Consider the following 12,673-nt stretch of genomic DNA (forward strand, 5'->3'; position numbering starts at 1 on the left):
CAGCCCCATTTGTCACCTTACCCTTGGAGTCCAATTACATGTCAACTCCATGTCCTCTCTGAGGCCTGCCAGTGAGGGACTGACTGGAGATCACTCCCCTTTGATCTGCCTTAGCTGCCCAGGCTCAGATCAAGTTTGGCTGATGGATGGGTGCCCCATCATTGGAAATGACTCCATAGAGCTGACCAGGAGATACGTCCGTGCAGTATTTTCTGGGTGGCATCTAGTGCTTAACAACAAGGAACATGGGAAACAAAGAGGTGCATTTTTGTCCCTCTTGAAAATCAGAGTTTAACAAATCTATTTTGAGTTACCTAGTTCGAGACCAGTCTTGCAGATAAGCCACTCGTGTGAGTTGCTGTATAAATCCTATGCATTCCAGAAGTTTGTATGTGAACAACAAGATTTTTTTTTTTTTTTGTAGGCTTGCCATTCATTGCCCCCAACCCCTGCCCAATTTCTGTTTGATTTCCAAAGAAGGATTGTTCTGAATGTTCTCTTGCCTTGGTTTACAGCACTCCCAAAGAGTGAATGACATGTGCAGCTCGGGGTGCCGTTTCTGAAGGGAGGAGCCTTTCTCTTGGAGAGGAGTCCTCGATGAGCCTGGCCGAGGCCCGGGATCTGTGTGAAGTGGACTAAGGATTAAGTAGGATGTCAACTGAGACAGAACTTCAAGTAGCTGTGAAAACCAGCGCCAAGAAAGACTCCAGAAAGAAAGGTAGGGGCCCAATTTGCTCTCTTTTTGGTGGCTTCTTTTCTGTGCAGAAGTGAGGTTTTAATCTATGCACTGAGATAAACAAATATCTTTATGATTGTTATTTTTTTAAGTGATTTGCTATTTTCTGTACTCATCATATTTCATTGATAAACTCTGAAATTCTTTTCCAGGATCTCCAAAGCCCTTCCAGATACGCCTTCTATCCATCCCTCCAGCAGCATCTCTCCCTAACTCTCTCCAGCTCCTCAATCTGTTTAGACTGCAGGCATTTGTAGTTCACCATTCTGTATACCAGTGGTTCTCAGAGGCAGCACCCGTGTTTCCTGGAGGGCTTATTATTGTGCAGATTGTTGAGTCCCATCCGCAGAATTTCTAGTCCTATAAGTCTGGAGCAGCTCAAGACTTTGCATTTTCTAACCAGTTCCCAGGTGATGCTGGTCCTGCTGGACCAGAGACCACACTTTGAGAACCACTGGACTATTGCCAGAAATCCTTTTGCTCTTCACTTTTTCTACCTTTCTCATTCTCCAGGTTGATCTAGTGGAGGCTCCTGGGATGGCTCTTTCTTCTAACTGGAGTCCGCTGCCGCCTTTTGTTCTATTTCTGTAGCACTTTGTTTATATCTGGCTTTATTAGAAATGTGCTCTGGTTGTGAGTCACCTGTATTGGGAATTGCTTCAGAGCTGGACCTCTTTTTCACAAAGCTAGCTGATAAGGAAGATGGACATGTCTGGAGCGAGAGAAAAGCAATCCTATCACTTTCTATGTTTGGTGGGGGGAGTTTGATCCCATGGCTTTATGACCATACCTTTCAGTACATTAGTACTGAATTAGAAGTAAGCTACGTGTGTGTGTGTGTGTGTGTGTGTGTGTTTTCTCCCTGTGGTTTCAGCACATTCCTTGCCAGGTCTTCTCAGTTCCAAGGAAAGGGATTAAAAGAGCTATTTCAGACCTAGAAATCCATCCATGTGGGTTTTCAAACCAGGATGCCCTTCTCTTCTTCCTATAGGTGGCAATTTGTCCAAGAAATCACTGTGCCTGCTCTTTGTGCAGTCTGATGGCATTTACCTGACACTATCCAAAGCAGAAGACCTAAGTGTAATACATATGCAGCTCTGTATTGATGAAACCCAGGAAAGGCATTAAATTTGTCTTTTGATGTTTATTCAAAACCCAAATATTTTGAAGGCCGTCTGTTCCAATCCCTAAAACTTAATGTTAAACCCTGTTTTCTATGCATCATGGTCTAAGAATAATAAAAGGAAAGCAAGTGGGTGAGAGAAGAGGTCTTGAGAGAACTGCTTTGTGTGTGTGTATATGGGGGGGAGTGAAACCTGGTATGTCCTGAAATTCAAATGCTTTTTCAGTGGAACTGACAAGTTATATTTTTGCATCAAATTTAACCTTTTTCCACAAAATGTATGCACTTGAATACCTAATGCATTAAAAATTGTATCTTAGTGCATATTTTTTCATTCTTAATTTTAACTTGCAAAATCGAAAGCATTCTGAAGAGAGGATTCAGACTTTCAGGACATGGGCTTGGTTGGGGATTTGGGGTGGGAGCTTGAAGGCCACACTTTAGAACCTCCTCATATTCATGTCCTGAGAAGCCTTAAAATGAGTACAAAATATGTGAGGAAGTCCTCTAGAAAGTGCTCAGACCATGGAGTCTGGACAGGCTGACCTCGGTTCAAGTTGTAGCTCTACCACTTCCTCAGCGTGTGATCTTAGACAGCTGCATAACTTCTCTGAGCCTCAGTTGCCTTTCCTACAAAATAGAAATAAGGTATTACAATCCTCAAAGACTCTCTATGAATTTAACAGGAATATAGTACTTGGCATATATTACTAGCCAAGGGTAGCTGTGTTCCTCCCCCTATTCTTCCTCATCTTAGTCCCCTTCCCCCTCCTCCTTCTCTTTATTCCTTCTCTTTCTTATCATCTTTCTTCATTTCTCTCCTCCTCCCTCTTTTCTCTTTTCCACTATCAGGTTGGGATAACAATAACAGAAATGCATTTCTCACAGTTCTGGAGGCTGGAAGTCTAAGATCAAAATGCCAGCAAATTCCTTTCCTAGTCAGGGCTCTCTTCCTGGCTTGTATACAGCTGCATCCTCACCTAGAAGACAAAGAGCAAAGTCAATCAACAGATTGAGATATCTCCCTCCCTCGTCCCTCTCCTCTGGCCCCTCACCCCCCTATTTGGCCACCATTCCTATCAGGAGAACTCAACCCTCATAATGTCATCTAATCCTAGTTACTTTCCAATGCCTCCATTTCCAAATATCATCTCATTAGGGTTTAGAGCTTCAAAGTGTTTAGTTTTTAATGGGACATGAATGTTTAGTCTGTAACACACCTGCTTTGTCATTGTCCTCCTCCTCCTCCTCATTGTACTTTTTTATCCTCTTATCCCATTTTATAGTCAAGGGGCTGATTGTTTGTAATTGTGCAATAGCGATAAATATTCTTTATTCCAGATATACTTGTCTGGACCAGGGTGTCATGAAAGCATACATCTGCACTGAAAAGAGAAAGAATGCGCTTGTAAGAGCATTCATTCATTTCTTGATTTTTCAGTATTGACAGCAGAATGATTGGTACTGTATTGAACAAATGTTGCTAATTTGGTAAAAACAAGTACTACAAGAACTACAAAAGGAATAAACCACTTACATATGGATTTTGAATCTAGAATATAATAATGCTGTTGAAATCTTTTACTAATACTTTACTCAGTTCTTCTTGGATTTTTCTATAGAGACAACATACAACTTCCAAATAAGTGTTTGTTCCAATCCTTCAGAACTTCATTTTTTTTCCTATCTTATTGCATTGGCTGGGCCTGTCTTTATAGTACTTAATGATAGTAGGTGTCCTTATTTTGTTTCTCAATTAATTAACATTGTTCTTAATGATATTTTAATGTGACATTTAAGCTCTTACTAAAGGTTCTTTATTCCATTTTAGATATTCTAGGAATTTGTTTTTTACATTTGGATTTTACTATATGATTTTTTCTGTATTTATTTAAATGATTGTACATATTTTCCTTTATATATATGCTTTACTTTTGCATTTTGTATTATAATACATTTGTATGTGTTTGTGTGTGTGATGGATTTGACTGGTAGATTTTCTGAGCTGAATTTCTGGGATCGACCTTACTAAGTCACAGTGTACTGTTTTCTGTACCCTATTAGATTTGATTGGTTGGGTTACAGTGTTTTTCTTATCTGTATTCATCAACAGAATTTCTTTTGTTAGAAAATCTTGTATCTGGTATTTTTAAAGTTATATCCTTGTATAAGAGTGTTGGTAGGAAGGAAACACTGAATGATATTTAGGCTTGTTTGCAAAAGAAGAAAATTTCCTTTTATAGTAATTCCATTTAACTTTTTAAAAATGATAAATGTTTTTTACTGAAATGAGAAAATGCATCCATAATCCTATGTAACAAAAATGACTATCATTAACATTCTAAGGTATTTCCTTCTGGACTGACGTTCTAAAATAATATGTGGTTGAGATCATACTCCTCAATTCTATATTCTGTTTTGTTACTTGGCACTAAATCAGCAGTGCATTTCCCATATTATTACATGATATTACAGAACAGAAGAGAGCTTCCCCCTTGGCAAGATTTAGATGGTTCCTGGGGCAGATATTTTACTTTATGCAAAAGAATTCCTTGCACTGCAGGTCATCTGCTGTGAGAAGGAGTGGCATTAAAAACAAGACCCTTCCAATTCCTCACAAGCCTGTCATCTTGTTTCTTTAACCCAGGCTGTTGAAAGTAAGCCAGGCAGTTTCAAACACAAGTCACATAGGGCATATTTCATCATAAAATGAGTTTCTAGACAGGCTATGTATGAAATCTAACTAGAGTATTCACGATTCAAATAAGGGATGGAAGTAGTGAAAAATAAAGTTGTTTACTTCATTTCATTTTATTGGATTGTGTCACTACATATACAGCTTGTCAAATGGTCCCTGTTCTGGGAGTAGAATTTGATGGAGGGCCAGAGGAAGAGAATGTACATTTTCAGGTTCATTACCTGCCATCAAAGGGAGAGAATCAGTTGATGCAATTTTTGTTATTAGTAATCCCAGTCTTAGGGTCCCCAGTGGAAGGCCATGGTGGAGGAATGAGTCCCAGAATGAACTGACACAGATATTTCTGGGGCAGGGACTAGGATTTTTCAGTCAATACCACCTAACAGCTCAGTGTAGTAGAAAGAATACTGGCTTCGGAGATAGGTGGACCTGGTTTTTGATTCAAACTCATTATCCACTGGGTACCCAGAGAGGCTATATGGCCTCTTTGAGCCTGAATTCACTTACCTTATGGGTGTGTGTGTGTGTGTGTGTGTGTGTGTGTGAGAGAGAGAGAGAGAGAGAGAGAGAGAGAGAGAGAGAGACAGAGAGAGAGAAGGGTGAGGAATACTTCAGGGTCTGTCACATGGCACTGGCTTAGTAGAAGTGGCCTTTCTGACTTTTTCCTGAGATCACAGTCCAGCATTATCTCCTTGTTTTCAAGAAACATCTGAAAATGAACTTATTAGCTTTCCTTCTATTTGTGTTAGAGCTGGTCCCAAGGAACATCAGTTAATAACACCACCACCAACAAAGAGCATCTTTATTATTTCCTGCCAGAAGAATTTTTGCACCAAGAATTAAGACTCTAATTGGATCCAGGAGAAGTTGGTGGTGATGCCTCTTGCTTACGTCATAGCAAACCAAGTTTGAACCCTGATCTGTACCTCAGTAGCTGTGTTAATTTTGGAGGTTTCCTAGATAATTCTGTCTAGTTTATATGAAGGAATGGTTCTGATAATGTTGTACTCCTGCCTGATCTCTTAGCTCCAGAAAATAAGCTCTGTTAACATTGGTTACCACTTAGGAGCTTCTAAAATGCCGTCATATTCATGATCCTATAGGATCCCCAGGACCCTGGAGAGTGGTTGGTTGGTTGGTTGGTTTTGCTTTACAGAATCTTTTATCAGGTTTATTTATCATCACTTGTATTTGCTGCTCCCATCCTGCAGAGGGACAGCCTGGGGTCAGGATTCTGGATTTGAACTCATACCTCAGGTCAAACCCTCTCTGGTGGTAGAATTTCAGGCAAGCCACCTCTGCTTTTTGAATTTGATTCGTCAGCCACCAAATGGATGTGAAATAATATATGCTTGGTCAAATTAGAAACACGGGAGAGACATAATTATTTAGTTCTTTTTTGCATGAATATTTGTCCAGCCCCTGCCATGAGCCCAGCCTGTGCTTGGAGTTCTGGGGATCTCCTCAGGAGGAGATGCTGTCTCCAGGTGGCCCACGCTGTGGTTAAGAACTTGTAGCTGAGAGGAGGGCCTTCTGGCTTGTATAGGTCTCATCCTTCCCTAAAAAAGAAACTGCTTTTCTATTTTGCTATTTTTATTCATTCTCAATCTGTTACTTTTCATAAAATGTATATATTTTAATTTTGCTCCAGGTTTATTAATATACTGAATAGTCATCATAGTGAAGAAAATTCTTACAAGAATTCTTTTTATTGTCTTCCTGACTAAAAGCAAGTGTTTTTTTTTCCCTCCTAATGTTAATATATACAAGTAGCACAGTACCTTGAATGTCTCTGTGTATCAAAACATGAATAAATTCTCTAGAGGTTGATGTGCATAAGAGGTCATAAGGAGTTAAGGCTGGGCAGGGCGAGATGGTTCTCAAGAACAAAAGGACTTGCCAGCAGTCACTCAACTGGTCAGCATGGGTGCAGGGCCAGAGCCCAGCACCAACTCCCTGGCTGGAGCTCCTTCAGCTCTATATGTTCCATACATTTACGGTTCTACCAGAAACTTGGTTGACTTCTGTGTTTGCTCCCGGTTCCTTACCATGTAGTCTTCTGGAAAGAAGGTGTTGGATGAACTGGAATTAGATAAACTTCAGTTTGAGTCAAGGCTCAGCACATTTTCCACTTGTATATTGTGGGCTACTTAATTTTTCTGAGCCCCAGCTTCTTCATCTGTAAAGTTGGGGTTATAGCCTACTACCTGTCTAGTAGCAGGTATAGCAATGAGGATTACAAGTTCACAGGTACAGAATGCCTAGCACAGCACTCTGTACATGGACTCCAAATAAACTTTCCCTCCCTCTCTTATTCCCAACTCCCACTAGCCCCGAGAGCCAGCCCTTGTCTTAGTGTTTTAGGACGGGAGGAGAGGTACAGGTACCCTTTTCCATGGGGCTATGGGTAGCCAGTGAGAAAAAGGAACAGGTCAATCTTCAAATGGACTTTGTCCCAAGAATAGCTGAGAAGATAAACAGGAAATACCAAAGAAAATGGACCCTGTTGTCAAGCTTCAAATATTTATCAATGGCCGCCATCATGCTTACTAGGCCTTTTAGATAAAATGCCTCCAGTGAACCCAGGTCTTATATTGTGCCATTGAAAATAATGTCCAGAGAAAGTCAAGACACTTGCCCCAGGTTACCTGGCTTGTCTATGAGAGAGTCGCAGTGCACAGGGTCTGCCCAAAGCTCATGTCTATGCTATCTTCTCTGAATGCCTCCGGTGGGTTTCCTTCATGGCTTGATGAAAGGATTGAGTGATTTGAAAAATTATAGGGCCTATGCTTATTTGGGGAAGGGGGGCATGGAAACTGGTCACATTATATAGATTCTTGGTGCCATTCTGTCTTGTAGGGTTTATGATCGTGGTGAGCTAGTCTCATCTGCCTGTGTAAATTGCAGGTTTTCAAAATTCAAAATCAAGTATTCAATTACAAGAAAACATAAGTTTCCCTGAGGTTGGTTAGTCCAATTTTGGGGCTTCAGGACTAGAGGGAGGAAGTAATGTTTTTAGGCCAAGAAGTCCAGTTCTCTATGGTGAAGTTGACCGTCAGATGACAGGACATGTCATGGAATGTGACTTCTGCCCTTTCGGTGGTCCTTTGGTCTGAATGCAGGACAGGACACCGCACTCAGAGTGGTCATTTGAATGGACTTCAGAGTTAGTTGGTGCCTGAGTTCAGAATCGCGTTCTAACCTTGCACAAGGTTGGGCTTTCTCCTTTGCTCTTTCACTCCTTCTTTCCTCCTAGAATGTGTTCTGTAACTCTAGCAGAACATCCTTTAGGACAATACCCAGGCCCTTCACAGGTGGTCTTTCTCCTCTTTGGTCCTTCTGCTGCCTCATACCCTGAGCTGTGATGAGCTTCAGGTCTCAGGAGGCACATGTGTATGGACTGCTCCATCTACTTGGGCCATCTCTTACCAATTCACTTGGCTGCTCCTGCACCTTTCAACCTTTAGTAACCATTTGACTAGCCATCACCCTCAACACCTTGAGCCTTCTAATGTCCTCTGTTAATTAACTAGTGGTCATCAGTCTGTGTGACTGCCTACATGTTTTCCTGATCCATTCATTCTTCTCACTTCCTCTTGAAGGTACTTGAAGCTGTCTTCATCTCTCATCTGGGTCATTGCACATCCTCCCGAGTAGTCTAGACATTCTCAGTATTACCCATCTCCAAGCTACTGAGGACACTACTCACTGACATGGAGATTTGATCAGTTCACATCCCTGCTTAATCCCTTCAGTGGGGGTTCCTACTGTCCTCAGGGTAGAGTCTGCTTATCCTTGGTTCCAAGAGGCTCCATCTCACCTGACCCCTCCTTATCTTTCCAAGCACATCTCTCCCCATTCTTCATAATCATACTCCACTCGGTGGCTCAAGAGGATTAATTTCAGAGAGAAAAGATGGGAGGGGAGGGGAGGGGAGAGGGGATAGTAGAGGATAGGAAAGGTAGCAGAATACAACAGATACTAATAGGGCATTATGCAAAAATGTGGATGTGTAACCGATGTGATTCTGCAATCTGTATTTGGGGTAAAAATGGGAGTTCATAATCCACTTGAATCTAATATATGTAATATGAGATGTCAAGAGCTTTGTAATATTTTGAACAACCAATAAAAAAAAAAAAATTCAGTTCCTTGACCCTACCATGTTGTTTTTTTACACTTGGGGTTTTGCACATGCTTTTTCTTCTCCCAGGAATATACATTTTTTCTTTATTTAATTCTGTAGTTTCAAGTTAGATGTTACTTTCCCAGATAATTCTTTAGTGACCCATTTCAATGCATGCACACCACCTGGTGAGCTTTCAAAGCACCTCCTATTAATAATCATATGTTAAGTTTATTTTTTACTCCTCTTTTCACTTACCAGACAGAACTCTGCAAGAACAGAGACTGTTTTGTTAGCCACTTTACTTCTACCATTAAGGACTGATGTTGAAGGAATCATTATGCAGCAGGATTTGTTGAATCTATAAATGAATGAATGTGACTACATGAGTCACATCTGATTTCCCGGACAATGGAAGGGCCCCCTAGCACTCTGTACCTATTCAAGTCATCACAATTGCCATATCCTTCTCTTTTATTTTTAATTATTTTTCTGTCTTTGTCCTTGGCTCTGAGTTCCTAGCACAGTACCTGGCACATGGTAAGTACCAAGTCAATGTTTATTGAATTAACTTTCCTAAATGGTACAAGAGTATGATCTGCACAAGGAGAAAAGAAAATTTAAAAGAATATCACAGACACCTCCCCTAAGAGCTGCCTCTTGAGAGTCTTATTACATGGCATTTGAAATTCCTACCATTCAGCAGGCTCCTTCCCCTGTCGTGATGTGTGTCCAATCATGTCTGGTGCCATAATTTAGCGTGATGTGGGCCATATTGGTAGTAAGAGCTATACGATTTGCCATATTAGTTCATCCCACTGCTTCATTAAGCTCAGTGTGCTGCCTCTGGCAGTGGCTGGGCCTGAATTTTGATGTTTGGAAGAACAAAGCCCTTCACATTAGCCCTCCAAGTCCTTGATATCACTGGGAGTCAGGTTAAGTGTATGCTCCTTCTCCGAGTTGGAGTCTTTGTCTTTGTAGATAATCAGCAAATGACCCAGAGCATGGGGTTTTATTATTCTGTGTGAGTTTGCTAAGCAGATGCTGTTCCCAGGTGGGCTGGAATTTCAGCAATCCTTGCCTACTGTAGCATTCCTTTTAGGAGTATACCTGCAGCAAGATGGAATGTGTCTGCACAATTTATCAAGAGGGAACACATGGGGCAGAGGAATAGGAACATGGAGGTGAAAGAGGGACTCATATCTGTTGGTTGTGTGCCCATGCGTCCATGTTTTCCCGATGTAAGTTTGAAAACAGCCTTTAGACAGGGTTCCCATCTTAAAGACAACTGAGGCTCAGAAAGATGAACAGCTTGCCTGAAGCCACACAACGTAAAAATAAAGGGGCCAAGATCTCTCTGACCCTAGAGCCTGCCAGCCCATGTGCTTAACAGTAGACTTGACTTCTCCCTACTGCATGGTGTGTCTTCTTACCAAATGTCAGGTCCTGCTTTCACTGGAAGACAGCTTTCTATGGGTATGGCACCTGTAGGCGAAATGGGCTCAGCAAGGAACAGGAGTGCTGGCAGAGTTGATCGTGTAGCTAGAAAGACACAGGATATAGGAGCACTTCTTCATGGCCGGGGGAAGGTGTCACATGCAAGGCTCCACATGATTGGGTAGAAATGTTTTCCTACTAAGGAGGATGTCAGATGTTTTCCAGATAATGAAAGTAAAAAGTCAGTGAACTTGAAGGATTTTGACTACGCATAAATTGAAACGTGTAGTATTGCTTTTAATTGGCATTTGCATCTCTGGGACCAATATGCCTGACAAGAACAACTTAGAGGAGGAGAAGTTTATTTTAACTCAAGGTTTCAGGGTTCAGTCCAAGGTCAGCAGACTCCAGAACTCTGGGCCTGAGGTGAGGCAGAACATCATGACAGAAGAGTGTGGGGGAGAAAGGCAGCTTAGGACATGGCAGCCAGGAAACAGAGAAAGAGCTCTGCTCACAGGGACAAAGTAGAAACCCAAAGTCATGCCCCCAGTGACCTACATCCTCCAGCCATACCCTAGTGCCTGTAGTTGCCATCCAGTTGATCCACCCAAGTGGATTAATCCACTGATTAGGTCGTAGTTCTCATAATCAGATCATTTCATCTCTGAGTATTCTTGCATTATTCCATGCTTAAGTTTTGGGGGGATACTTTATAGCCAAACCATAACAAATATGTTAAAGGAAAGAATCATTTCTAGATTTTAATTGTAACAAGCACTTCAGAAATGCAGCCCAGGACATTTTTGCAAATCCTCTCAATCTACGAATATCATCATTAGCCCAGTTCACCTCCCAGTGGGCAGACCCACACCAGAAATAATAACCAGGCTACTACTGATGAGAGCAGTTAATTATAGAATATCAGACAGTGTTCTCCAGTTTTTCCTCCCATTGTTTCACTTGCAACAACCCTTTAAGATAGCTGATTTTTAAACCTCAAGTTTATAGATGAGGAATGCAAGAAGTTGAAGAGGCAAGATGAAGTGAGTTGCAAGTCAGAACCTACCCCTTTGTGGCCCTGTAGTATGGACTCCTTTTGCAATTCAGTGAAGGTCTCATGGGCCTTATATGCACCTGGCACATTCTAGCACATCAAACTGCAGGGTGCTCCTTAGCATGCAGGAATGTGCTTCTGCTCTCCTCCCAGCCCAAAAGTCCTGCTGTCTGGTTTCTGCCTTGCAAGGCCCACCTGATCCTGTGAGACACAGCTCATAAGGCACTGCCATGAAGCTCTTCCTATGCTCTCCACCTGTGGAATTGAGCCTTCCTTCTCCTGTGGCTCTCAGCAAACTCTCTTTATCCCAGATGAAGCTCTCACTTCTTTCTTTCATCATTTAGGACTATACACTTTTACACCTTTCTTCCTGTTAGTTTATGTGCTGAGCTGAGAGTTGCTGGCAGAAACTATGTCTTTTCCATCCTTAAATTCCCTCAAAGCAGGGAGGAAGAAAATTAGAGTTGCCAGTAGAGATATGAAATTAATTATGTGCCTGCTAAATGCAAGGCAGAGAATAAAATTACTTTGAGCCAGATGTGGTGGTGCATGCCTGTAATCCCAGCACTTTGGGAGGTTGAGGCAGGAGGATCTCAAGTTCAAAGCCAGCCTCAGCAACTTAGTGAGGTCTTAAGCACTCAGCCAGACCCTTTTGCTAAGTAAAATATAAAAAAAAGGCTGGGGATGTGGTTCAGTGGTTAAGCACCCCTGGGTTCAATCCCTGGTACTGAAAAAAGAAAAAAAAATTACTTTGACAGTCTTCACAAGAGATTTATGAGTTTGATAACATTCCCATTTTGCAGATGAAGAAATATAATAATATGTTCCAGGTGATTCAAAGAGAAGGGATTTTAAAGTCAGGTGTAAATGATCCATCGCACAGGATATTTCCATTAACTCATGCTGTTTTCCAACAGTGACTATCAAATAAAACCTCAGCAGAACTCAGTTCCTAGGGATCTGATGCTTGTGGAAAACCGTTAGCTACAGATTCTATTTACCTTTATAAAGAATTTATATATCATCATTGCTAATTCACTTCTTTCTAATTTGGGACTATCATTACTCGAGTCTTTCACTTCCCCTGGCTGCTGATACTGCTCTAGGGAGAACTTGTATCCCAATTGTTAAATCAGAGGCAAGAAAAGCCATGCAGGAACTCTCATTGGAAGAAGCCCAGCCGATGATGAATAGCAGACCTGAATCTTATCATGTATTTCAGGATGATGTACGGGACTGTTGGAAACTGCCTTTGACAAATGTGCACGGGAAGGGGAATTATCTTCAACAATGAAAAATGTTCTTATTATGTGATCCTAAAAAGGATCAGGACCCCTATCATTGGGAAAATGATCATCCCCATATCCCTTATTAACAGCAATACAGAAGCGTGTGTTAAAGACATTGGACGTCACACGGAAGCGGTGATGGATAACCATGAGTCGAAATCCGGCTGGACTCAAGAAAGGTAGCTTGATGCTTGATAGCAGGTGCATAAT

General features: G+C 41.5%; 1 protein-coding gene across 3 annotated transcripts in view; it reads left to right on the forward strand.

Annotated features, from left to right (window-relative positions):
• Nucleotides 1-651: 651 nt before the first annotated feature.
• Nucleotides 652-12,673, forward strand: part of Dab1 (DAB adaptor protein 1) — a 270,306-nt gene continuing 258,284 nt past the window's right edge. For all 3 annotated transcript variants that reach the window (XM_076862388.2, XM_076862389.2, XM_076862390.2), the window contains exon 1: nt 652-718. In XM_076862388.2, the coding sequence (XP_076718503.1) occupies nt 652-718 (67 nt within the window). The remainder of the gene's footprint in view (nt 719-12,673) is intronic.

This window comes from Callospermophilus lateralis, chromosome 7 (assembly GCF_048772815.1).
Source record: "Callospermophilus lateralis isolate mCalLat2 chromosome 7, mCalLat2.hap1, whole genome shotgun sequence".
NCBI classification, from domain to species: Eukaryota; Metazoa; Chordata; class Mammalia; order Rodentia; family Sciuridae; genus Callospermophilus; species Callospermophilus lateralis.